This window comes from Tasmannia lanceolata, unplaced genomic scaffold (genome assembly GCF_043159265.1).
Source record: "Tasmannia lanceolata isolate RefF3 unplaced genomic scaffold, GAP_Taslan_0.1 ptg000005l, whole genome shotgun sequence".
Taxonomy (NCBI): domain Eukaryota; kingdom Viridiplantae; phylum Streptophyta; class Magnoliopsida; order Canellales; family Winteraceae; genus Tasmannia; species Tasmannia lanceolata.
The window spans coordinates 8,372,195-8,399,304 of NW_027518682.1; the positions used below are offsets into that span (position 1 = coordinate 8,372,195).

At 36.8% G+C, this 27,110-nt stretch overlaps 1 protein-coding gene across 2 annotated transcripts; it reads right to left on the reverse strand.

The window, feature by feature from the left end:
* Positions 1-420: 420 nt before the first annotated feature.
* TTN1 (ARM repeat superfamily protein) lies at positions 421-23,095 on the reverse strand. Of its 2 annotated transcripts, none has more exons than XM_077379360.1 (17): positions 22,748-23,091; positions 19,872-20,419; positions 18,026-18,128; positions 15,354-15,530; positions 13,074-13,262; positions 11,395-11,511; positions 11,086-11,190; positions 9,580-9,750; positions 9,233-9,448; positions 7,770-7,968; positions 6,262-6,467; positions 5,907-6,128; positions 4,904-5,470; positions 3,338-3,607; positions 1,551-1,595; positions 1,131-1,316; positions 421-965 (listed from the first exon to the last, which is right to left on the reverse strand). In XM_077379360.1, the coding sequence occupies exons 1-17, from the start codon at positions 22,925-22,927 to the stop codon at positions 675-677; spliced, it is 3,792 nt and encodes a 1,263-aa protein (XP_077235475.1). In that variant the 5' UTR covers positions 22,928-23,091; the 3' UTR covers positions 421-674. The 2 variants fall into 2 exon arrangements, 1 of the variants encoding a protein (XP_077235475.1); XR_013250604.1 differs by lacking the exon at positions 421-965 and adding an exon at positions 1,872-1,994 and having other exon boundaries at positions 1,223-1,316; positions 22,748-23,095.
* Positions 23,096-27,110: the final 4,015 nt, after the last annotated feature.

The following is a 27,110-nucleotide window of genomic DNA, read 5'->3' on the forward strand; positions in this document are numbered from 1 at the left end:
TACTCTGAGGTAACCATGTTCAACCAAACTGACCCTCGTATCTTCAGGGATGATTGAATCCAAATGGCTAAGAAGTTCTAAACTTTTATTGAGGATTGCTAGCAAAACAGGAATCCCGTTTTGGAAAAAAAAAGAAAAAGATGCCTCCGTCGTGACACGTGTGCAAGAGGACAAAGAAGGGGCAGCATTTGCCACATGGGCTCACTTTCCAACAGATTGTCTTCATTCATGATGCGGCTGCTCTCACATGCAACAGCCCATCCGTGAAATGCCTTCGGTGATGGACGCTAGCAAATCTCAAAAAAAAAAAAAAAACTAGTATCAATAGATTTTTTTTATTAGGTGATTAGAAATAAGAGAGTAAAAATTATCAGCATCAGAAGAGTACTGGTTCATTGTCTGAGCGATAAGAAGTATGCAAATAAATAATAGGAAAAATAACCCATTAATTATTAGAGCACCAACTATAAATTCATTAGCACATACATGATATAATAATCAACAAATAAATCATACATGACATTCCCAAACAAAAAAAAATCATACATGAGAACTCTTCAATACACGAGGGTTCTGGGATTTTGCCGATGGCAGTGATTCTATGCAGGAAAGGTAAAAACTTGCCCAAGACCCTCCAACAAATTCAAGAATATCCGTGAGAACCTCCATATTATTCAAAAACCAGTGGAATCAACTAGTGAGGAGTAGGACTCGTTTTCATCAGCTGGAACTCTCTTTTCACCATCCCTTTTGTCTGATTCTCTGTTACTAATCTTGCCAAGAACTCCAGTCTCTAAACAAGCCATCTCATATAATTGCACTCTTTGATGCTTTGCTTCTTCAAGATCCCCATCCCAGCAAGTCTCAGCAAGGATTTCGAGCGCCTTGTCCATTTTTTCCTCTGCAACAAGATTTTCATTTTGGAGAAGGACAAGGTAAACCTGATCGGCACAAGCCTTTCGTATCTGAAGGAAAACATATGACAAATCTACTCTTAATATGTGGAGAGCTAAAATTAATACCATCCTTTACATGAACCTCAAGGTTGCAATACAGAGCTCACCATCCGATGGAGCTATGGGCTAGACACCGAAAAGAAAGTTCGATTTCACAATCCAGTTACCACATACCTTTGGGTAACGATGGCCTAGGAAAGATAGAAGCTGAGAGAAGGCCCGTGAGTTGATAGGTTCCTGAACGGAAGTAATGTATCCAAGAACTGAAATACCAGTATATAACTTAGAAAAATCCTTTGATCCCTTCAACTCAACTGCCAGAGAATCCAAAATGCCACTACCGAAGTCCTGAATGTGGGCCTATTTTTCATTATTCATAACAAAACCGTTATTGCTTGTCAACAAAAACTCGTAAAAAAGAATTAAGGTAAATTGAAGGCAATGCATCTAAACTATCCGGAAGCAATATGGCTGTATAATTCTGACGTTTTTGCCAAATGAATGAGTCATTAACAGAGACATTAATAATACCACTGACTAATTGCCACAATGACCTTTAACAACACAACAACTACACAACAAAATGTAACTAACCTCCATGCTCAAGAAGATCTTTTTGCTGAACAGAATCTCAATGGTCTGAAAGGTGAAAAAAAGCTAAAACATCAATCAAGTGCAATACAAAAAAACCAGAAGATAAATCGTACAAAAGAAAATGACCCATTGATGATATAGACAAGAACATTAAAAAATAAAAGAAAAGAACATAAAACTGCAGAACATTACAGATTATAATATTCATATTGGAAGTAGAGTTAGGAGTGACATAATTAATACAATTTCTAATGTAATCAGAATAAAAATGAAGGAGACCAAGAGATTATAAATACAAAGAATAAACAAAATTTAACTCACAGGTGCATGGCCCTTGAAATTTCGAATAGTTCAGTTGATGAACAATGGGTCACCTAATGGATCTGTCTGAACGTTATTGTTCTAAATGTCGATATGTGTCCAACATGCTGTCCGGTACGATAACTTTTCAAAAGAAAAGTAAGTATTCTTGCTGAACATATAAGTCATAGCCATTTCACTTAAATTAATCCAATTATAACATTACTATGATTAGAGTAACAAATAATGATATGAGGACACTATCATGTCTACACAGACAGCACAACACCTGTCTAGGAAAAGAAAACAAGAGAATGAACCGTCTATGTTGGAGAGAGAGAGAGAGAGAGAGAGAGAGAGATGGTAGATTTTAGTTTTAAGATTAAATTTACCCTTTTAGGGTTTCGGTTTAGATCTTTAGGGTTTAGTTTTGGGGTCTTTAAAGTATGGGGTATGGTTTTAGGAAGTTTGAGGTTTAGGTTTATAGTTGTAAGGGTTTATGGTTCAGCTTTTTCCAGGTATTATTTTCCGGCCGCTGACGGGCCACTTTTCACCAGCCAGACTCACCTCCGGTGCCGTTTTGGAGAAAGATCCAGTCTGGCTGCGCCTGATCTGGCATCCAGACGAGCGACATGATAAACCCTACTTGGGAGGGCATTATGGTCATGAGCACTGATTTCTAAGCACACGATGGTCAAGCTGCAATTTTAATGAAAAATTATGATCTTGTATTATATTGATAGACTAGAAAAGTACCTTAAGGCCACGTTTGGATACCCACAAGATTTAGATTTGGATTTCTCACATTCGCAGTTGAGATTTGGAACTGGATCAGATCCTTAGATTTCCAAATGAGTTACAACAGTGCAAAAAATCCAATTTTCAAATCTGTTCTGCAAGCCATTATTTGGAAATCAATATATGTGGCAGTTACCTCCACCCTCGCTTTCTGCAGCAGCAGCGAGACCCACCCTCCCTCCCTCTTTTCAAATCTGTTCTGCAAGCCATTATTTGGAAATCAGTATTTGTGGCAGTTACCTTCACCCTTGCTTGCTGCGGCAGCAGTGAGACCCTCCCTCCCTCCCTCTCGTACAACATGAGCATGAGGATGATTGATATATTTTGTATCCAAAACTCAAATCCAAATACAAATACAAAAACATGAGGTATCCAAATGTGACCTAAGGGGTATATTTTAGTTGCTAAGTGGGACATGACACACATTGGGGAGGATGTTTGCATCAAGAATACATGTGTTTTCCTAGCAGGGCTCTAGAGTAATATGATCACATGAAAGTCCTATTATTTTGCCATATCCACTGGCAGTAAAGTACATGGCTACATGCAAATTACACTTCTGAATGGAAGATTGGATTTATCTTTCAGATCATTCAAAAAAAGATCGGATTTATCTTTCAGAACACATTTAAAATTTTGAATTCCTGTGCAAGGCAAAAAAAAAACACCCGTGATAAGAGAATGTGTACCTTCAAAGAGGGTATAACAACTCTGTCACATTTTTTATACTGGTGGAATACCCAAAGGAGGTCAGTGCTTAGCATATACTCTCTGGCACTTCTTATTTCGCATTTGTCAGTTTCTGAGATTTGAAGATAATCTAACAAAGCTGCAACCGACACCTTTCGCAGGGAATCTTGTAATCCACCAATGGAAATAACTAGCCCCGAAAGCACAAATTTGCTATAACAACCAAATTGAAGTAGATAGACAAAACGTGGATACGAGAAACTGGGTACCTACAGATAGTGTAGAATAGAATTCCTAGTCAGACAGTTTGAAGTCAGCAGTATAGCCTTTCAAAAAAAGGTGATGATAAATTCGCACCCCCTGTAGGATAATTCGCACCCCTTTAATGTCAAAAAGCATTAAAGTATGCCACATATTCTCCTCTACAGGGGTGCGAATCTATCATCGCCCTTCGAATAATAATAATAATAATAATAAAATAAAATGTTCCCCAGGAACAGCCTTGGGAAAATAAATAGGAGACAAACATTTAATACTCTTTGATTGTCAGACAAACACTGGATTTCCTTGTTTGGAAAAAAATATAGGGAAATGATATCTGCACTGCCATGTTTTAATAATTGCACTAACTCGTCTTGTTTTTTATTATTTAAAGAGCTGTCAAAGGTTATTACAGTTCCCAAAAAGCTCTCACAAGCCAACTAAAAAAGAAAAGAAAAGAAAAGCTTAGTTTGCGCAATTATAAAAACATGGTTGTGCTGATATCATTTCTCAAAATATATTATAAGAATTATAAGAATAAAACCAAGATAGGCTTGGAATTTTGTGGTCCACAAAATCCGACAAAAATGGCAAGAACAAACTGAGTGCATGATTTTTTTTTTAATGGTAAACTGAGTGCATGATATTTTCTGTGATGGATAATTTTTCCCAAGTATGATCACATATGCCATAAACTTTGTGGAATTCTTTGTAGTATTGAGCTACAATTTCAAGTAGTCGGATGTCAATTTTATTTCAACTGGTAGAAAGCATATCAAATATAAAGTAGGAATTGTCTATATCACATGCGCATGTACAAAAGTAGGCCATATAAATGAATAGATATAATGCAGGGATTTCTACGAGACAAGTTGACAGAGATGCTTGAGATAGTACTTAGGGATGTGCTCAAAACAGGATATGGAATAAAATCTCGTGCAATGTGAAGTGACAAGGTCAAATAGCTAAAATATAACTTTTCTGGTTTCAGTGCCACAAATAAATCTTGATGAAACATTGCCCAAGTATTGAAAACTAGGTCAGAGAGCTTGCTAAGCAAATTGGAGATAAAACCTGGTTGATAATTTCCACTATTCAACCCGGACGAGGTTGGCACGTCAGCTAGCGTCGTGGGTTTGCTCCCCACAGACACGAGTTCGAGTCCCCTCGGAGTTACCCGATGCACGTGGTTTACGGGTGATTGTGTGCATCCACAGGGATTAGTCCCGCCCTAAAATGGGGTAGGGACACCCTATGTCATTAAAAAAAATCCACTATTCAACGCTGAGTCAAGAAAAACTTACTGCCCAGTTTAAATCTGCATCATTGGGAACAATTTCTACCAGCTTTTCCCTATGAGGTATGCATGGAACAAATATATTGCAGTTGTACAGAATCCTTTGAAGAATCTTCCCAGCCATTTCTCTTATTTTATCTATCTTCTCAACAGCTTGTTTCAAAAGGCCTCCAATTAAATCAGTTGCAATGCTTTCATCAAACAATGAGAGTGTCTGATATGTTGTGACCAAGTCACCATCAGACGCCTTTGATAAATATTCAACTCCAGGTATTATTCTTGTGAGTCCAACAGATTCTCTCTCGCAGAGGATATATGTACATTTTTCCAGTCCATCAATGGCAGCCTCACGGACCCAAGAGCCGACATCACCTCTGTTGTCTACACAATAATCATCAAGAGCTTTAAATAAAGTTCGCATAACTTCGTTCTTGATCGAAAGATAGAGTGACATGTCTTCTTCCATATTATGGAAAACAGAATGTTCTCTTGCTGCCGTTAATGTTCCGCACACTGATAGAAGTCCACGGACAGCATTCACACGTGCTTCGGCATCGCGGTCATCAGGATTATCCTGCTTATAAAAGAATTCAGTTTACTAAATCAACCATATACTTGCTTGAAAATTCAAAAACCTCAAGGGGCCGTTTGGATACGCAGATTTTAGAATCTTGGATTTCCTCAAAATTGTGGATGGAAGATGAGAGAAGAAGGAGACCGCCCGTCGTTTTCTGATTTCTCGCCCGTCGTTTTCTGATTTCTCGCCCTTCTTTCGGTCGAGCGAGAGAGTAGGAGATCGCCCCTGTTTTCAGGTTTTAGAAATCTCAGGATGGGGGAGAGTTTCTAAAACCTGGATTTCTTACTTAAACCCTCCATCTGCAACCTACTTCCCACACATCTGCAACCTACTTCCATTGTAAAATCCAGAACAACTAAAACCCGGATTCTGAAATCCACGTATCCAAACAGGGGGTAAATATACAATGTAAATAGCAGTAGCATCCCACTACCTGAACCATACACGAGCTACAAAGTTTCCTCAACACAGCCCTCCATCTTGTCGCCAAAAATTCAAAGGGCAAGATACCTATTGCCAGTGCCGATCCTCGCCTAGCAGCCACATTAGGATCGTCCAAGAGGTCCAGGTACTTCGACATTATCTCATTCGCAACTTCATCTGTAGCAGATACGTATGCTGGAACAAAGTGTTTTAATGCTTCCACAGCAGAACCCTGTAAATGGTCAGAATATAATTTACTAAGGAAAAAATTTACAGAGAAATAGCATGTAGAATCAAAGGCACCGACCAAGCAGAAGACAATTCATTCTCAACTAGTGCTAGTTAAATTTCTTAAAACCATGTACCTGTATCTGAGCATTGGGATGTTTGACATTCTCATTAAGGGTATCAAGCAAACTCCGTTTTATCTTCGCTGGTAAGAAAATATGGGCGAGAGAGGTACACTCGATAAGTCGTGAAACAGAAGAGCGCATTATCTCTCCCCCCTTTCCACGATAAAGGCGCGCTTTCTCAATTGCAGGAACTATACCCGAAACAGATTTCTGTTTCTCTGGGGATAAGAAAAGAGTTTTAACACATTTCAGAGATGATTGGTTGCGACAGTCTATTAAAGTCAAACTATCTACAAGGTTATCTTTGACTGTGAGTTGGAGTAAACTAGAAACAAATTTCACAGGAATACTGACAAGTAAATAACAGTAACTCTCGAGGCCATGAAAAAATAAATACAAGTTTAACAGATTTCGGAGATGATTGGTTAATGGTTGTGACAGTCTATGAAAGCCAAGCCTAGAAATGGATAATAATAATATCGAGCAGTGTCTTCAATCCGTTATTGTGGACAGAGATCCAGTACAAAGATATTTTTAGCTTGGAGAGAGAGAGAGAGAGAGAGAGAGAGAGTAGAAAAATATTCTGGAAAGGTGAAAATTTCATTGCCCAAATAAAAATTAAAATAAAGTTCAATCAGAATCAATCAGCAAAATGGGATATTTCATAGTGGAACAAAGGTAAGGCCTAATATGAAAGAAGGCAATAACACTAAAAATTGCACCCATTATGATAGGTATGTTTATAGCTCTTGTTCAAAAATAAAAATAGTCATACATACGATGGGATGAGGTTTAAATGTTTCCAACATAGAAACAGAATATAAAAATAAGATATTGCATGTTCGCTGAGACAAAACGGAGGTTAATTTATCGATTAGGCAAATATCATAAGAGGAATGATAGACTCAAGGGCACACCTATTGGCCCTTGTCAACAAACTGCATTTATTGTGGCTTTAATTTTATAGTTGTCAACGTCATTTCCTGTTTTTCTGTGTGCACTTTCTTGAGATAGACTAATGGGGGCGCCCTTGTAACTGATTTTTGCAAGGGGCACCCTACAGTCTACCACTCCTCATATCATAAACAAACGTAAGACAAATTAACTAGCATTCTGCACAGGCCTATGAAGGGAAAACAAATAGAATTATAAGAAAGAACAATATGAGGTGTTAAAAAACACTAACAAGCGCCATTGGGTGAAAGAATTACTGCCAACATTGATATGCATAGTTCTTGCATGAAAAATGGAATTAAAATGTAATTATGATATTGCAGAAAAACAACTAATTTCCATTAGCTGCATATTGCCCATCTAATCATGTTTATTGATTTCCCCTATGGACAGAGGATTTAGAATTTCACATTTAGATATATTGCTCTAATGCTACAAGAATGATGAAAGTTGAATATGATTATAAAAAAATTAATCCATAACTTGCATCACAGCATTAAGGCAACCAATGGAACTTTCACTTAACAATCGCATACATGACTTTCTGCAATAGCTAAAATACTGACCAATAGGAAGCAGAAAGCCACATTTATGTAGAGATAAAACAACTTCCCCTGCTGCTAAGGTTGCACCATGACGCATGCACAAATCAGATGAGAGAGTGCAGGGTATTAATCTCTCAAGAACAACATCAGCAAAATATTCAAGCTCATATTTCGCAAGAGCAGAAAGAGCCTGTGCAGCCAATTCTCTCAAGCCTTTATCCTAAGATGCAGAAAATGTGTAAGTTGGATGTTCATATAAAAGCCGAAAGAAGATGAAATTCAATCAGATAATCTTGGTATATAACAATGGCTGATCATTTTCCATTTACTTTTAATACAGCACAGAAAGAAAAAAATTGAACATTCGAATTCTGATATTCTCAAACATAAGAAAAACAACATAGCATTTTTATACACAAATGAATATAGAATGAATGAGGCATTGAAAAAAAAACCGTGCAGAAAGAAGAAATAAAATAAAAAAGTGGAAAACCGTGTTCCAATAAAAAACCAAAGAAAAGGAGAAGAAAATCCACAACTGCAGAGGAACAAGGGACTTGGAATCAGTAAACTAAGGAATACAGCACCAAGAGGTTATGGAGATGTATTTAGGGATTGGAAGTTGATTGCCTTAATTATGAAGATCCCAAGACAACCCAGGATCATCCATAGCGTGGTGGTTAGGAACCATGTGGGAAGATGATTGAGGCCTTTGCGACGCAATTTTTGTCAAAGACTAACTAGGCGGAGTGATGGAACCTCCTCTCCATTCAACACAACTTTAAAGAGCATCTAACAGGAAAATTGATGGTGGAAGGTGACTCTTAAGTCTCTAATAATTCCATTGCATGGACAAGATGACCGAACATGGGCCTGTGGAAACTAGCTAATGCTGTCCTACATCAGCAATTTAGTGAGGAATTTAATCGAACCCTCCTATAGGGGTATTCCTAGAGGTGCAAATGACATAGCAGATACTTTGGCAAAAGAGAAGTCATTTTATAGGAGTTGTACGTATGAGAAGCGTTTTCACTTTTATAGAAGACTGTAATTTGTATTACATGAGTGTCTCATATCATGACTGTGTGAGTAGAGTGTGGCTGTGACTGCATCTATTTCAATGGGATCATCTTGACCCTGGACCTATATCTTTCTCACCAATAAAGTCTTTTTATTTTTTTTAGTGGATTTTTCATCAATAAAGTTTTTATTGTTATCTTTCAGAAAAAATGGTGTCAGATCATGCAGGAGAAAGACAATAGTGCAAAATCATAAAAAATGAAAGTGTTTCTTCGCACTTAAAAAAAACGGAAGGGTAAATGAAATACTTTGAGAAGTCACATCCACGATAAACAAGGGAAATACATACAAAAACTAATCCGGGCACTAAATTATGTCCACTTTCCAAGAGAAAGAATCTACAAAGAAACATGAGAACCAAAAATGGAAGCAATAGAAACCAGTGACGAGAAAAATTAGCATACCCAATGAGAAATTTTGTTGGAAAGGAGTTCCTCCACAAAAGGGTGGAGGTATTCCTTGTATTGTGCAATGGTAACGGCAACATGAAGATAAGAGTTTACGCGTGAGGAGAGAGAAAAATAATCTGCTGTGTTCACTATGTCAATGCCATGTGGGAAACTACCCTGCCTTCCAACATTCTCTTGAAAAGCAGCTGCAGCCGCTCGTCTACAATTAACCTAAGAATCATATAATTAAGAGTTCTGGTCAAATTCCCAGTAAAGCCAAAGGAAATAATTATAATGCAACTTCCGCAGAGTATCTGATAAAGAAATTCATATATTGATTATGAGAGTTAAAATTTGACAACCTCACGGTCATAACATGCAACTGTTAAAAGATGAGGAGTAAGCTGTTCCAAAATGCCCTTCATATCGGAATGAGAGTATGCACGACCAAATGCCCAACACACATATGCGGCGGCATCACGGACATGAGATCCAACACTATGTGGACCTCTTCGTACGTCATAATGTAATGCCTGTACAAAAACATGGTTTTAGTAAGTACTACTACAGAGCTTTAAGCAATATGTGCAGCATAAACATCAAGAGCGGTACTTTTGTTGTACCCCCAATACTTGAATGTATGTACGAACATCATAAAATTCTCTCTCTCTCTCTCTCTCTCTCTCTCTCTCTCTCTCTCTCTCTCTCTCTCTCTCTCTCTCTCTCTCTCTCTGTGTGTGTGTGTGTGTGTGTGTGTGTGCAGAAGCAGACTGCAAGCAAACTAATTCAATGAACTGGAGACTGGAGAAAATAGTCATGCAAAATTGCAAATCATTAAAATAATTAACTTCATTTGAAGGAAAATGTCAGAAATTTAATGACTTACTCTCCAAGACATGCCCTAAAGTTCATAAATTCAACAAAGTAGGGACAGAAAATAATGGGAAACATTCTCAAAATTGGCAAAACATTCAAAATATCAGATTTCTTGATGTGAATCATCAAGGAACTTTATCCATGTATAGAGGATATGCAGAATCGATCTGAAGTCCACAACGGTTTCAATAATTGTAGTGAAGAAGTTTTAGGAGATGCCCAACGAAAAGGAGATGACAAATAGTACCAAATTGCTGATGATTAAGAACAAATTGGACTGTTGATTGATAGTTTCTATGTTTTTTTTTTTAATGGTAAGAGTGACTTCATTAAAACCAAACTGGGACCGAGGAGGACCCAAAGGTTACAAAAAGGAAACGAAGATAAGAACCTGAAGAATAGCTCAAAACAAAAGTAAAACAGCTAAGGCGGGAGGAAGTCGAAAAGCTCCATCTTCGCCCTATGTACACCCTCTCTTACAAGTATGGCAGCCTCTCCATTTGCTGACTGCCTTATGTGGTTGAAGGATATTGAGGAGGACCCAATTCTATCCTAGATCTCATCAAATAAAGCAGCCAATCTCCACAGTGCAATGTGTGGTCCTTTAAGCCACGTAATAAAATTGAGAGTCCCCTTCTATCACCACCCTATTCATGTCTTCATTTTGAAGTAATTTGATACCTTGGTGTATTGCTCACTAAATGATGCTATGATTGATAGTTTCTATGTTCTTCCAGAAAACCCACTAAATGATGCCAACATGGCATGCAAACAGTCCAGCGAAATAGTGTATTAGCTGTAAAGATATTGTTTAGACGACAAGAACTATGTGGCATAATGAATCACATAAAAGCAACATGAGGGGATTTTTTTTTTTAAATAAAATAAAATAACAGAGATGTTAGCAGAAAAAAACGGATGTGAATTTGCTTATATTTAACAAATTTATGAGGTCTAAGTAAAGAGTTAATGAGAGAAAAAAAATGGCTTACCTTTACAATAACAGGAACTACTTTAGGAAGACTATTAGGTAATAGCAAGCCTCTGCGAGCCAGCTCTGCTAAAGCTAAGCAACCCCCGTGCCATGAACCATCTCCCTATAAAACCATGAAATATTTCCATCAATACCTAAACTCCAAAATTGAACCCACACTGAAATAAACTCAAAAGGCATATAATCACTCTGACAGTTCTGGCACCCCTTACTGCATATAAACTATATGAATTATAGCATTAAATTGCTAAAATGGCCAATTCTTAAATGGAAGACAGTGAAAGAAGTTAAATAATTGGCAGCAAACCTCGCCTGGTGAAAAAAGCTCCAATAAAGATGACAAGATTTCATCTGACAGGGAGGCTGTTAGACGTGCTGTTATGCGTCCAATACCTTTTGCAGCAGACCATCTGACAACTGTGTCCTGTGCTATCAAATAATCATGACATGTATGAAATTACGAAAGTAGAGATAGTATGATTGTATGAGAGCACAAGTAGAATTAGAGATAAGGCAGCCCAAGCCAGAACTTTGTCAATTGTTGTAAACTTGCCATATGAATATAACTTACATTTTCTCTTGAAATCTGCAATGATATTCTACTCTTTACTTGTATTTGTTGGACTTTATGAGTCACATTCGAATTCAAGCTAGTTTCGATTAAATACAAAAATCTAAAGATCAAGAATAATGGTATTTGAAGCTCCTTGCATTCAGGCGTGGCTAATATATCGACCCAATTGGCTAATTTTGGTAGAGATGTATTGATGCATCAGAACTGCAGTTTGGAAATAGCGGGTGGCATGCATCATTGTATGGGTGTTTATACTTTATACTAGTACCAATATTATAAGAGAAAAATTAAGTATAAACCTACCATTCAAAAAACAAATTAAGTATCAACCCAGGCTTACTGTATATTTTCCTACACATCGTGACCTTTGAAGGAACACGGGCACATAAGCAAGGTTAGCCACATGACTTGCACAATTAGTTCTTCACTGTTGATTTGCTTTCGAAGGGCTTCGATCGGATGTCCAAAACTACTCTTATACAGATTTACCATTTTTCAGGGCCCCATGGTCCTTACTGTTATTTAGATTAGAGGCATAGTTATGATATCATAGAAACCCCTGGCTGTAATATCATCTTTGCATAATTTAATGCATTTTTATGAAACTTTGGTTCTTTGAACTTTTGAAGGCAGTCTCATCAAAGCCAGGTAAGTGCCAAAAAGTACCGAAATTTGGAATAAGAAGTGTTATTGAGAAGATTTATACACCTTTACCAGGCATTATGTGAAATTCTGTATGGAAGGAAAAAAGACTGGAAGGAGAATAAAAGTTACTTTCACACAGCACACTCGTACATGGACACCCACATAGTTTTTGGTTGTTGACTAATAAAAACTATATAAATCCACTTCAGATATGATGACGTATATTATACAGGAAGACATATTAAAAACAACTTCTAGATAAATTTCTCATGATAATTCTCTGTAGTTCAAAACCCATTTACTTCAACCATTTATTTTGGAATTAACTAGCAGACATACAAAAGCAAGCTTGTAGACAAATGTCTCATGATAATTCTCTCCATTTATTTCGGAATTGAAAAAAAAATAAAGGTCAACAGCCAATATGGAAGATCAGTCAATTGATTATGAAAACACCATTCATTGCAAGCGAACACTAAATCAATATTTCACACTTTAATATAAGTATTGAGCAAGAAATGTGTGTCTTTCCTAATATATAGAAACATGGTGACAAAAGGACAGATTTATGATGTTGAGATCCTTCTCTTGTAATGCCAGGAACAAGAGGCTGTGTAGAATAACTGATACTTTTAAGAAGCAAGCAGGCACAAAAATAAATGAAAATGACAAAAGAAGAAAAAAAACAGAACTAAAGATGTTTGATATGTTAAGCAATACTGCTTAGTTCTTCATGAGGATACAAAACTTAGCCAATCCGTACATACCGTATCTCTCAATCCAGACAAGAGAAGCTCAATTATTTCCTCGATGATTTCTGGGACATCCATATCATCTTCTTCTTCTGAGCATCTCTGTATATCAGTACATGTATCTCCATCTTGACCATTATTGCACGAATCATTTTTTACTGAAATATTCGTTGGAACATTTTCTCCTAGTGATATTTTTCTTCCCTGCATAAATGAAAAATAGGTCAGTCAGAAAAGGCTATCAAAATGGTTTATCAGTACTCAATGAATCACTATGACAACTAGTGTATTTTCTAAAGTATGAAACCCTAGCCCAACAGAAGAGGTCGAAAAAATGTAACAATGTGCCCATCGATTTCAAGATGGGAAAATGTATAAATGAGGGAAATCTGACAAAACCAGGACTATAACAGCCTCTGACGTTAGAACCCCAAAATCACAATATATAGATATGACATTATGGATTCTCCAGTTTCAGCAAAGATAACAATAAAGAGAGAACACGCCATGAAATGTGCAATATAATTCAGCAAAAATGCTTTGTGCAGAGAAGCAAAAAACTAAATAAAACAATAATGTTGAAACCAACTCACACGGGAATGAACTCTCAGGGCAATATATCAAACCCATTTCCAACAACTAATGCATTAGCAAGCAAGCTGGCTTCTCTATAGATATGAAACAGGACTAGATCAACTTATTCATTAAGTCGAAAATGACTTTAGAAACTGCTCTCTATTAATTACCTCAACCTTTCTTAAGTGATTCCAAACTATACTCTCCACCCATGCCAAACTAGACCGGCCGTCTCCCATTTCTTCCCATACTAACAATCAGAACTCTAGGTTTTTTCTGAAAATGGTATCTTTATTGAAAGAAAACAAAACTGAAACACTGATCAAATTGATCAGTGTAGAAGCTATAAAATAACCGAAAGATAAATTGTTAATCCTCAACTAGAATTCTATATGATTCTATTAATCGCCACTATCATGCAAAAATTCTTCGTACTGAATTGTTTCCACCCGTTATAAACTGTTTTGTTACTTGTGAAAAATCCGTCCTAAGCTATTTTTCAAACAGAAATGAATAATGCCTGCCCAACATAAGAAGGGAGAGCAAACCACAATTCAGAGGTGTTAAATTGGCAACAGCCGAAGATGCCAAGAATGATCTCTTCGAAACCAACGACGGGTTTGAAGAGATTGAAATTGATGAAGAGTGTCATGATAAGGAAGAAGGGAAAGAAGCCATGCGGCAGTGGGAAGATGACTGGGATGATGATGAAGGGAAAGATGACTGGGATCATCACAGTCTTCATCGATTTCAATATCTTCAAACCCGTCGTCAGTTTCAAAGAGGTGTTAAATTGGCAACAGCTGAAGATGCCAAGAATGATCTCTTCGAAACTGACGATGGGTTTGAAGAGATTGAAATCAATGAAGAGTGTGATGATAAGGAAGAAGGGAAAGAAGCCATGCAGCATTGGGATGATGATGATGTCAATGATGACTTTTCTTTGAAATTGAGGAGAGAACTGGAGAGCAACTCAGAGAAGAGCTGCGTAGCCATGGAAAATGTGAGAGCAGCATATACAGATACTATAAATTGCTACACTACTATGAAGAACCTTGTGCTCAGGTACCAAGTTCTTGAAAAAAAACACCTAATGCACACCCAACAATATGCTGAAAGCCTGAAACCTCTTACAGAGCAATGCCAAGGAAACTGTATCCAGAGAGGTTGGGCTCAAATTTCCAATATCTGTTCAGAGCTACATCTTCATGATTTTCAGGGAACAATATCGTTATTAATCATCAAATTTAGAGGAATCTGCAGGCATTCTCATCATCCCAAAGAAAGAAGGTTATCTTATTGCATGCAAGGCTGAGACTTATTCAAATGCATGATATGCAGCCAAGGAACTGATTAACCTTTAAAGAGAGAATAATTGGGCAAGCAACCAAGCCATCAAGAACATCCTTTTGCACTTCATATGAACAGAATTCATCAGTTGGATTTTGGTATTGATAAATATGATTGTGTTAATTTGCGAGTTCAATAACACTGCAGCAACTTTTGCCACTTTCTCTTACAATAATTTCTAACAGTACAGTACAAAAGTGAAGCGAATAAGTTCAAAATAGCAGAAATAAAGAGTACAAAATAAAAATAGGTCAGAATAACACGAGTTTAAGGGGCATAAGATTCAACACAAGAAATAGACAAAGAAAATCATATAAAGAAGTAAGAAAAACTTTAAAACAAGTAACCAATAATTAAAAATTGTCTAACCACATAGTGCCACGACGGGGGGCGATGAGGCAAGCAAGTAAGCCCTATTCGCTGAGTTAATTTCATCAAAATTTTGCGAAGTAAAGGACTCCGAGCTGCAGCTGTGGACTTGATCAATACAGAGATGTCGTTCCAAGTGGTAAGAACCACATCAAGTAGTACTTTTCGGCTACCGGCCTGCATTATGAAGTAAAAATAAAGCAAATAAAATACATAGGCACCACACCTGCAAGGAAAAGGAAAATGATATAAATACTAAACATCACAATCTATGTCGCATCAGTAGGATACCATTGTCAGAAATTCAACAAACTTAAAAAGAAAGATGAGTGGATTTGCCAAAATATTTTAATCGATCTGACACTAGTATCAAGTGCCGGATTCAACAAACTTAAAAAAGAAAGATTCGTGGATTCGCCAAAATATTTTAATCAATTATCAAATTTTAATTTTTTTACATAATAACAAGGTCATAATAAATAATATATTAAGAACTTAATGAGTAAAATAAATATAATATTTTAGTTATTTAAAGTTGTGGAAGTAGACTAGTAGTATTGAGAGAGAAAAGAGATAAAAGACATACAAAAGTGTCGCAATGAATTACGAAGTACTAGAATCCAACACCTCGCCTATTCAAAAGAATCTGTGTAACATGGATCACAATATATATATATATATATATATATATATATATATATATATAATATATGTGTTTGGAAATGTTGGGCCCACTCATGGGTGTAAAATGGGCCCCACTGTTACCATGTGCATGGGTTTGGGTAGAGATGGTGTGGCCCTACCATATCAAAACATGAGGTGTAATACGGTGGGTCCCACCCATGCTATGCATGGCCATAAAATGATGGGCCACACCTTATCAACTTCCAATAAAAAATTCTATGGAAAAAGTTTTGCAATAAAAATTTCCCATGGAAAGAAAATAATGACAAAGGAAAGCAACACGTTTAGCATATATTATTGATATTTGTATATATAGCCAAATATGAGATACACAGCAAAGGAAAGCATGAGATATTGATCAAACTTCCGGAATCCAATAATTTTGCATGTCAATTTAGGAAAATATTATGATAGAAGAGTTAGAAAAGAGAAATATCATAATATCAGACACTGTTCAAAAAAATTCATAATATCCTGTGCCAAAGATGCATTTTTTCCCTCAAAAACCAAATATCCACCTAATATTAAAAAAGACAAGACATAATTACAATAAAAAACAGTGATCAAGAACAAAGTGGAGGAAGATAATCACACAAGGTATAAAATCAACCACAAATTTGCCTACAAGAATTATTAGCAAATTATGGGCAGGAAATGCTTCCTACAGCAAGTTTAACATCATCATGTTGTTGCAACAGGACGGCCCAGTGCACGAGGCTCCCGCCATTGCGGGGTTTGGAGACGGCTAGATGTACGCAGCCTTACCCCTGCTCTTCAGAGACGCTGTTTTCGTGACTCGAACCCGTGACCACCAGGTCACAATGGAGCAACCTTACCGTTGCGCCAAGGCTTGCCCTCATCATCATGTTGTTGCAAGCAATACATAAAATAAATTAAACTAATCCCCATTTCCGCTTCTACCAGCATGAGACAAGCATTTTTCTGTGAAAAATAGAATTCATCACAAAAAACTAGTTGTATAAATGATAGATACTTTTAGGACTATTTAATATGTTTTTTATTAGATAAAAATGGGGGCGAACTCAGCGACCGAGATGGTCATTGGTCAATACAAGGAAAAATACACAAGAGAAGAAAAAATAACACCATGATAAACAACAGGCCAAACCATACAGGAGGAAAGAAAATAAAAAATCGCCTGGACCCTCCCAACACCCGCTTGAGCAAGTCTATCCGCCTCGTTGTTGGCCGATCTCCTGACATGTTCAAAGGGAACATGAAGTCCCGTCGCTCAGTCTAAAATCTCCTCCGTTCACATAGGTTTTTGATGAGGACGGTTTATTAAATAAAGAGCATGTCAGAGTTACATGTTTCATAAACAAAAGAAAAAGGTTAGAGGTATGAAGTTATAGTATTGCCAAAGGGTACTTTAGTCACTATTTATGGCTAGTGTCAATTGGCAAGCAGTTTGCTATATGGCCGTAAACAAGGGTTTAAATGTCGGTTTCGGACGAAATTTCGGCAAAAAATCGGTATATTTTTAGGTAATTTCGGTGGAAATTTTTAAATTTTCGATGGAATTGTGGAAATCTTGTAAATTTCGCCGAAATCCTATAAAAAACGATTCAATGTCCTTTCCGAAACCGAAATATTTAGGCCGAAATTTAGGCTGAAATTTAAAACTATGACTGTAAATTTGACAAATTTAAATATCAAACCCGTACCAAATTTGTCCCTTCAAATTCACATTACATCAATATTTGCCTCATCACACTTTGCTGAGGATTTGTTATTATTTGCACACTTACCACTAGCTGCTTCTAGTTTAATTGCTTACTATTGGATACATATGTTAATTTACTTCTAGTTTAATCTAGTTTAATTGCTTACTATTGGCTACATATGTTAATTTAACTTCTTTAGATTCTCCAACTTCGATTTGTGAATTCATTGCTCTGAATTTGAGATAAAATTCAGAGTTTGATAAATGAAAAGGAATAAGATATGATGTATATCGAATAACAAACCTTGAAAATTGCTGCTAACGCTTCGACAACACCAAGTAGTCGAAAGTGATACAAAACGTCATCTATGACAGAGGATAGGACTTCGTGTGTCCATTCAATGAAGCTGAATAGCAATCCAAAAAACAGTAACGTATGAGCTTAAGCATCAATGTCAAAGCTTCAAGTTCCAGGAAATCAAAGCCTTGAAATACGCAAATGGAAAAAAAACCTGTATACAAAGAAATGGTTTGCATGAAAGAATTGAACACTATTGTGTACAAAATGCTAGGCAGAGGCAACCTAAAGCTATAAGTAGCAAGCTCTGAACTTTCAACAAATAAGGCAATCACTTTAGGTTTCATAAATAAAATAAAGTACGAAGTCTTAAGAATGGGATATAAGAAAATTTCAGCAACATTATTTTGGTTAATTAAACACCACTTAGACAAGGACAAATGTGGCGTAGCAACCTTGGGAAACCCAATCTGCTAACACATCCATCAGCTCGCCTTACATGACACATTTTAGTCCTACACAGTAAATAAAAAACTTGTTTGAATTGTCCGAGTCAATGAGATACTCATTGAGTCAATCATCCCAAACTAATCCAGGTTTGCCTTGGCCGGATTCTTGACCGAGTATGAGCTTTTAAACTCGGATATGCGATAATAATGAACGATATATTACATAATGAATATGAATTCATAAAGCATAAGATATAGAGAAATGAATCGATACAAACAGAAATGGTGCAAGACTAAGGAAAAAAACTTCAGCAGAGCATAAATCATAACAAAAATTGAGAAAAAATAGATAAATTGAGTTTTCCTCCAATAGCCATTTCAATGGTTTTTGAAATGGATGTCCAACACAGGATCAACAAAAGCTTGACTAAGGTGATTCGATCAGGCATTTAGGTGACTAGCAAGTGAGAATGTATTTAGAATATTGAGCATAATATTTCAGGAGTCAACAAGTGTTGTTCCATAGAATACCATTAATAGCCAGTTTTTGTTTTAAAAGTACGTCTGAACCATTTTTTCCTCGTCTCTTCAGGTTTTTTTCTTCACTTCAACCATTTCCTCGTTATCTTCAATTTCTTCCTTTTTATGTTATTCTGTTTCATTTCTTTTTGTGAATTTTCCTAATTTCTTAATTCCTACTTCCTAGCCTAATTCATTGACTATATGGCCCTAGTAGCAACAATTGTAATTGAGTTTAAGTGATCTTCATATAAAGGCTGCAGGTCGTGGTGTTGGATTTCATCCTCTGCGAGAACTGCTTACTTTTCTTCTCCTTATTCCATATAAATTGGGTGTGGTTGGATTGTTAAAAGCTTAACAAAATCCAAGAAGGAGAATTCTCTCAAGACATCAGACTAGTAAAACAACATTCTTCTATAGGAAGTGGGGATTAAATCTACAAAACCAGCCTCCTTAAACCAATCCACTCATTTTTTATTTGCAAATCCTTTATGAAGCTCTGAAAGACACTTGGATTCAGTCATGGACTGGAGGCATAAACAATGCAGTAACCTTAATTGCAATGTAGATACACAAATAAAAAAAATAGATGATAGTAGTACAAATTTATCTGGCTTGTGTAACCTCATTTTAGCTAAGCATTAGAAATTCACCGATATAAATAACTACAATAGTACGACAGCGACATGAGCATTTACAAACAATTAGTCTTGAACTCAGTTTTCCTTTCCTACTGGTGAAGTAATGAATTTTAGCATTCAGACAAAGTATGAAGGTTGCAAAATTGCATTTACAGACTCATTTTAAAAGAAAAAAAACTCTAACCCAAAATATATATGTATATTCATATAAATAAATATACATGTCTGTACAGTAGTGGAAACCTGCTAAAAGCCTTTGGCATATCTGGGCGTGTCAGAAGCCTCGAAAGCAACAACCCAGCTATTCTGCGCATAGGGCCAGCACTTGAAAGGTAATCCTTGGAAAACCCGACTAACGTTGATACCAATGGGGAGGGCTCTAGTACATCATGATGGTTACAATTTGCAATACTAGTATCCACAGAAGAGATATCAAAGGGAATCAAAACTAGTATAGAAAGCCAGAGAAGTATTACACATTTTGTCTCCATCTCCCCGGTACTTTCTTGCCGCAATGATGACATTGCAGTTGCATGATGGCATTTTTCCAAAAGAGAAACTGCAAGTTCTAGATCAGAAACTTGATGTGGGAAGAATTTAGTAACTGTCTTATACCCACAAACTGTAACCACTGAATAAATAATAATGCACAACGGCTTGACTACTTCAAGAATTTCATCAGAGGTAGCCCCTAGTTCAATTGTTTTGGAGCGGACTATGAGCATTAAAGGAGTAATAATGCTCTCCAGGTAAGGCTCGAGCAGTTGACCCTGTTCTTGATACATATCCATCTGTAAAACAAATAAAAGGGTATTCTCAGAATAACACGGATTCCTTTTACATATCAAATATAAAGAGAAAAAAACAAAATAAATAAACAGGTTGAATAAATGAGGAATGTTAGGTGAATGTGAAGGTCTGCAGAGGCATCCTAAACACGCCACTACGTTTTAACTGAAAAGCAGTAAATTTGTTTTAAATTGCTTTTAAAATTGAACCAAAAAAAAAAAAAAAAAAAAAAACAGGAACTTTGTATGCATGTCTGTCTTTCTGTCAGGGATGTGTCTGCAGACCTTGTGTCGGCACCTAGCATTTCTCTGAATAAATATATACATAGAACATGAAATTACAAACCAAAACCAGATTAAATAAAGCATACTAATATTGTAATCCTGAGCTGAATAGCTTAAACTATAACCATTATAGCCAGCCTAATGAGCCTGTGGCACAGCCGGCCAGCATATGTTCTTCTCTTCTTCTTTTTTCCCTTTTTCTTCCAGTCAAAAGCAAGGGATCAGATAAGAAGCATATAATAAGAGTACAGCTTTATGGCCTTGCCAGTTTTCTACAATTAGGACTTTTGGGCATCAACAGGCTAATGTCCTCCCTCTCAAATCCCAATAGAATATTTCAAGCTGATTTTCTTTTAATTGTATTTAACTGGAAACTCCAACTCGAAGCTTAAGGGCTGAAATCCATACTGCTAGTCCACAGTGCTTGACTCCCAATCACTGCAATATGTAAGATACTTCCTGCATAGTGACCTAGGAGTGGAAAGATATTACCACTTTTAACCCATTCAACAACCATTAATGAATATCCCAGGATGGGATATAGCTAGCAAAAATGATCTCATAGTGCCTGCATCCCATGGGAGTTGCAGCAGCTTGCACAATACCATTACCAGGTAATATAGCCATCTATAACAAATAGCTGGATGATATCCATCCTCCCAAGGCATTCTCTAAAGTGTAACCAAAATCCAATTCTGATGGCCCAGCCAAGAAAACCAGATGACAGCAGTGAATCACAAATTAAGAATTTTAACGCAGATTTCTAACTTTATACAAGAGTCTTTTACATTCATTGAAATCAGCAGAAGAGTAAGGCCTTTTGAAAATGGTCATCTATATTTCTCATCAGGTAAAAGTATAGAATCATCATTGAAAGTAGAAGTAGACACAATAAAAGGCACAAGCCCCACCCCCTGGCCAAATTAACAGTTTGTGGAACCACTCAGATTTAGCGCATTATGCAAACTGGCTTATGTGCTCTCAAGAATAACTACCAGTGTTTACATTAATTGATGAGAATTGATGAGTAATGGTGAGCTGGGTTGTTCATTGAAGATTTATGAACAGTAAGGAGACCCTCTATGATTTTGCCGCACCAAATTAAACTCCCCTTCTATCAAACACCTGCTCCAAAATAAACAAGTTCTAGCCATGTAATTGTGGATTAGTCTACCCTCTATGCCACACCAAATTAAACTCCCTTTCTATCAAACACCTGTTCCAAAATAAACTAATTCTAACCTTGTAATTGTGGATTAGTCCTATAGAACATATTTTCTGTTTACTCCAAAAACTATCGAGCATCTTAAGATAAAATGTCTGGTATGAAAGTTTGTGCCTTGGATGGCAGACCATGAACCCTGCATTACTCGATTAACAAGTAAGAAAATTGAGGTGTTCAGAAGAAAAGAGAACGCTCTTCCACATGTCAACATTCTATTTATAGTGAAAGGCAATTGAATGGTTTTAATACTTTAATGAGAATTAGTGTCAGTGAAGAATCAACCTGGCATTCCTCATTAGATTTAGTGTAACTGTAAACACCTATCTTGTCTTTCTACTTCTAAAAAGTTTTCAAAAGCACCCAGAAATCAACCATTTTTTTACAGAAATGTCCCTTTACTTTAAAAAAAGAAATAGTTCAACTTCAACCTTTATTTACGAGCTTCACATCTTCCTCTTTCAAAACACACGCACAAAAAAAAAAGACCAAATTCGAGCAATATTTACAAGTGCATTCTTTACCTAGTAAAACCCAAATAGCCAAAAAAATATAATAATAATTACGAATGATGACCAATCAGCCCTTTTAAACCCTAACCCATAAAAATACCTTACAAAAGCCATTTTCAGGCAGCGACAATCAAACACAATCCAACGAAAACCGCCGTAAATCTACCCCAAATCTTCAATCTTCACACCAGAATTGGTATCGTGAGGATGGATTAAAGTGGTAATGCAATTACATAGGATACTGATGGATGGTCTGAAAGAAGAAAAAAATGGAGATGAAATTGGGGAGTAGAATTAGAGGAGGATGCTTACGACGGAGCGGATCTTGCTGACATTGGAGGGATCTACGATGCCGCCGTTGGCAACAATGCCGTCGAGGATGGATTTGACGAGTTTCCATTCCTTGAGGAAGTATTTGAGAATGACTCTCTCTTTCGAACCGTGCTCATCGTCTTCATCAATCTCTGTTTGCGTAAAGGTTCCGTCGGCCATCGGACCTAGGTGGAGGAAGAAGGGCAAAAGGGCAAGACGAAGCAATTCACAGAGTGAGAGATAGAGAGACGCCCTGTTCCCGCCTGCTGGTATTTATTTATTTATTCCTCGAGAGGCGAGAGCTACCATCCAGTAATACACTGAAACTGCATGTAAATCCTTTCGAGGAGGAATCGATTTCAAAGGGAAACAGAATTGAGGAGAAAGTGATAATTCAATTTCCTGCGGGGAGATGATTTTTTCGCCCCACTGTAGGATTATGCGCCCCTGTTAAAGTGAATTGCGGGCAGACTTGGCGCTTTTTGGCATTAAATCACGTTACAACTTACAAGTAGGTCGCATAATACTACAGAGGGCGAAAAAGCTATCTTCCTTTACTACGTCATAGACAAGCCAAGAGTTAGGTTTTCATTGTTCTTTGGGTGCCATGCCAGCAGAGCCCTTTATTTGGTTGACAATGTAGCATTGACATCCGACGAGACTACTAGAGATGTCTCCTGTCCTGGTTAATCACTGCATACCTCCCGGTGTGTCACCCTAGTCTCTCTACCTTTCTTTCTTTTCTCTCTCTATACTAGTAATGACACCCAATACTACTGCTCTACAAGGTTGGTGACCAAACATTACTTACCACTATTGGCGAGTTCTAGGTAAATCCAATGCATGTGTCCTCCGTGCTGACTACTTACACCATTGATGTATGAGGTAAATACAAGCTGCATGTTACGGTCTTGAGTGGGGGCCTGCTTAGATTAAAAAAAAGGTATGTTGTTGAGCACTTGCAACCAATCGAAAGTGCTATATTCATATATGCTTACCGGGGAGTTGTAGCATCTCTCGAATGTCTTTCACTCCTTTCACTTTGTACTCTGTGCGTGAACTTCAGGTGATGGTCTCACATGGCGTGCGGCGCTACTTGCTCCTGATGGTTTACGTGGTGGGCCCCCATGTTCGAAAGCTTTTTTGCGTCATCTTTACAGTCTACCTGCGCATGTCTCTCCATGCATTACATTCTTTGTCTGAATAGCTCCCGCACTGGTCAATTTGTACAATAAATATCAATTTGTGCATTGGGGTCAACTAGTTGCAGTCCCGTGCGATGCACGGGGCGACCAAAAATTATGTTCTTGAAATATTTTTATTATAATTTAAGAGCAAAACAGTCCAAAATAGAATGCCAAACGTTACGGTGTAGAATTCCTTTTTTATAGGTGTAGAATGCGATATTAGTGTAGAATTCCGTTTATAGATACAGATGAGATATTTTAGCATTTATTTTCTCTTTAATAAAGAATAGAGTACGGTAAAGAGGGGTTGCAACATGGAATATAGAGCGATTTATTTTTCTAGAAAGAACTTTTGGAATTCCAAAAGTGTAAAACGGTGTGCAGCATCCCCTTCAAGCGTTTTTAAATTTCGGAATGCAGTGGGTGCCACGTGGCGCCACCCTAGCTTACCACATTCAGCTTTATATATATATATATATATAGAGAGAGAGAGAGAATGATAAAGAACAAAATAGACTTCTACCATCTAAAAGTTAGCAAGAGCATGAAGAAAAATGATAAGTATTGTATAAGTAATCGCTGATCCTAAGGAAACAAATAATATAATGTATCAACGATTCAACGGTATAATTCTTGCTACATAATGGAAGTCACAAAACAGAAAAATCAATAAATAAAAAAATGGCTGGAACAAAACTATGAATCACAGCAATAAAGTTTCATTTTAGTACTTCTTGAAATTTTGAAGGGGAATGCAGTCATAAACCTCTAAATTTACATTCAAAGAACATACGTCATTCATCCATGTTGGTTGTCATAGTGTTTTTATCTGGAAAAATGAAATTTAACTAAAGTAAGATGTACTTGAGATGGTATGTAACAATTCAAGTGCAATAACGTTTCTTTCCAAGATCTTCCATACATTATGGAAGAAAGTTCTATTCAATTTAAATATTTGTAGTTGAAAATTGAAATCCCTTGAATCTTGGTATTATGGTGCAACATGTGTTTGCCCCCTCACTGGCCCCCTCACTTTTTTGGTAGGTAAGCTGGGATTGAACCTGCGACCTCAAGTTTAAGATACAAACCCCTCACTGGCCCCATCATTTTTTTGGTAGGTAAGTTGGGATTGAACCTGCGACATCAAGTTTAAGATACAAACCCTCGACCATTGAGCAGGAGGCCCATAATCATCGGGTAATTAATAGTAGTCCCTTCCTAGAGTGATTAAGAAGGCACCTTTTTAAGTATTTGTCGAGAAAACATAACTAACATCTTAGGACCTTTTTTTGGCACCGCATATAAGAACATTGTAATTAAGTCTTTTGTTTAACTTCAAAACAGTTGTATATAAGTTTAAGGAAATCATATTCAACTCCCGTTTGCTTAAAAATTTATAAAAAAGATTGCATGTGTACTCCCATACGTTTGCATATTCAGGAAAAGACAAACAGATGTGATGAAAAATCTCAACGATGGAGAATTTGCAGTTGATTATCTGCCCTAAAAATGCTCCATGATCCATTATTCAATGAAAAAGGTAAATTCCTTATATTTATTGTGGAAAGATGCTAGAAGTCGGGTGAATTCGAACAGCTGGGGAGGGTAAACCCCTTTGCCATAAATAATTATCGTGTGAAGAAGCCCGGAGAAGGAATTGACAATCATTCTTGGATTACTAATTCATTTTGTTTTAATGACTTGGAATACTATCGTTCTGAAAGTTGCTTTTGATATAACCAGTTACATGTTGTGCACCAAAATCTGCCTCTATTGGATGACTAAAATCTTCTAAAATATGGCAATTAAGTGGGAGTTTTTATATGATGTACGTGTGTCCAGTATAAAATGTACATAATAGGCTATATGAACGGATGATATAAACCATTCATTTTGAGTCCCAATGTAGATAGGCAGTGCACAAATGAGTGCCATAGGATGATCCTAACCCTTTGATTTTGTGGGCACATGTTTTGGACAACATCATATAGGAAAGCCCATCATATGACCCAGAACTCCAACAGTCCCACAGTAGAAGAAAAAAAAAATGGTTGTCACTAATAAAAGAAATGGAAAATGAGGGTTTTAATATTTCAACCCTCTTAGAAATCAAACACATATGGTAACATTGTTCCTCTCCAGAAACCAACAACCACAGACAACTGAGTCGTAAATAATAACTAAGAAATCATCGCCCATCCTCCTATACCAAATTTTGATAATGGTACCACTAATTCTGGTTGGATGGTGACAGCATCATGAATAATGTAACAGCAATTGGGTTCTACCTGCTCTGTAAAAACCAATCAACATAAGGAAAAAAAACTAAAATAAAGAAAAAGAAATTCAAAATTTCCAGCAACAACTAAATAAATCTGGAATTGAGAGAATCATTGGGCGGTCCATGATTCAACCCTGCACCGCTGGTCTTCCGGGCGTGGTTGGAGGCTTCAGCCTAGCGGTGGATGGAGGCGTAAGAAGCTGGTGTAGAGGACATGATTGGTGGCGCAGCGGAGAAGGCAGCGTCACTCTTTGGCCATGTAAAAGTCCTATATATAGAGAGAAGAGGCTTTAATGGGGCTGATTTGGAATTATTGGAAGCGTTCAAAAGTTAATAATGGGAAACGTTATATACTTACTTGGCAAGTTAGTCTGAATGAAGGAATAGGAAATGCCGTTTGAAATATTGTCTTCTTGTGGGAATAGGAAATGGCGTTTTGAAATAATGGAGATTTTAAAACCTGATTTATGGAGAAAAATTAGGAAATGAAGCAACAAACAATGGATGAAAAAGAAGGGGTGCTACGTGGCATACCCGGATTTGGAATTGAATCTACATTAATATCCATCTTATTATCATGCAAAACTACTTTTGGAATTATTGCAAACGTTTTGGGCAAAAACTGCTATTACGGGATTTTAGTTGGAATTTCAATTTAAGTTTTGGAAATGCCAATAGGGAGGGGCCGCCACATCAGTGGTGATAGAGAGGGGCTGACACGTGGCACCACCAAGGCTTAGAGGATTCCGCTTTACTTATATATATATATATATATATATATATATATATATATATATATATATATATATATATATATATAAAGGATATGATTAGTGTTTTCATAATTTGTTTTGCGAAGGGAATCGATTTCAACAGAAACCTTTGTAGTTAGTTC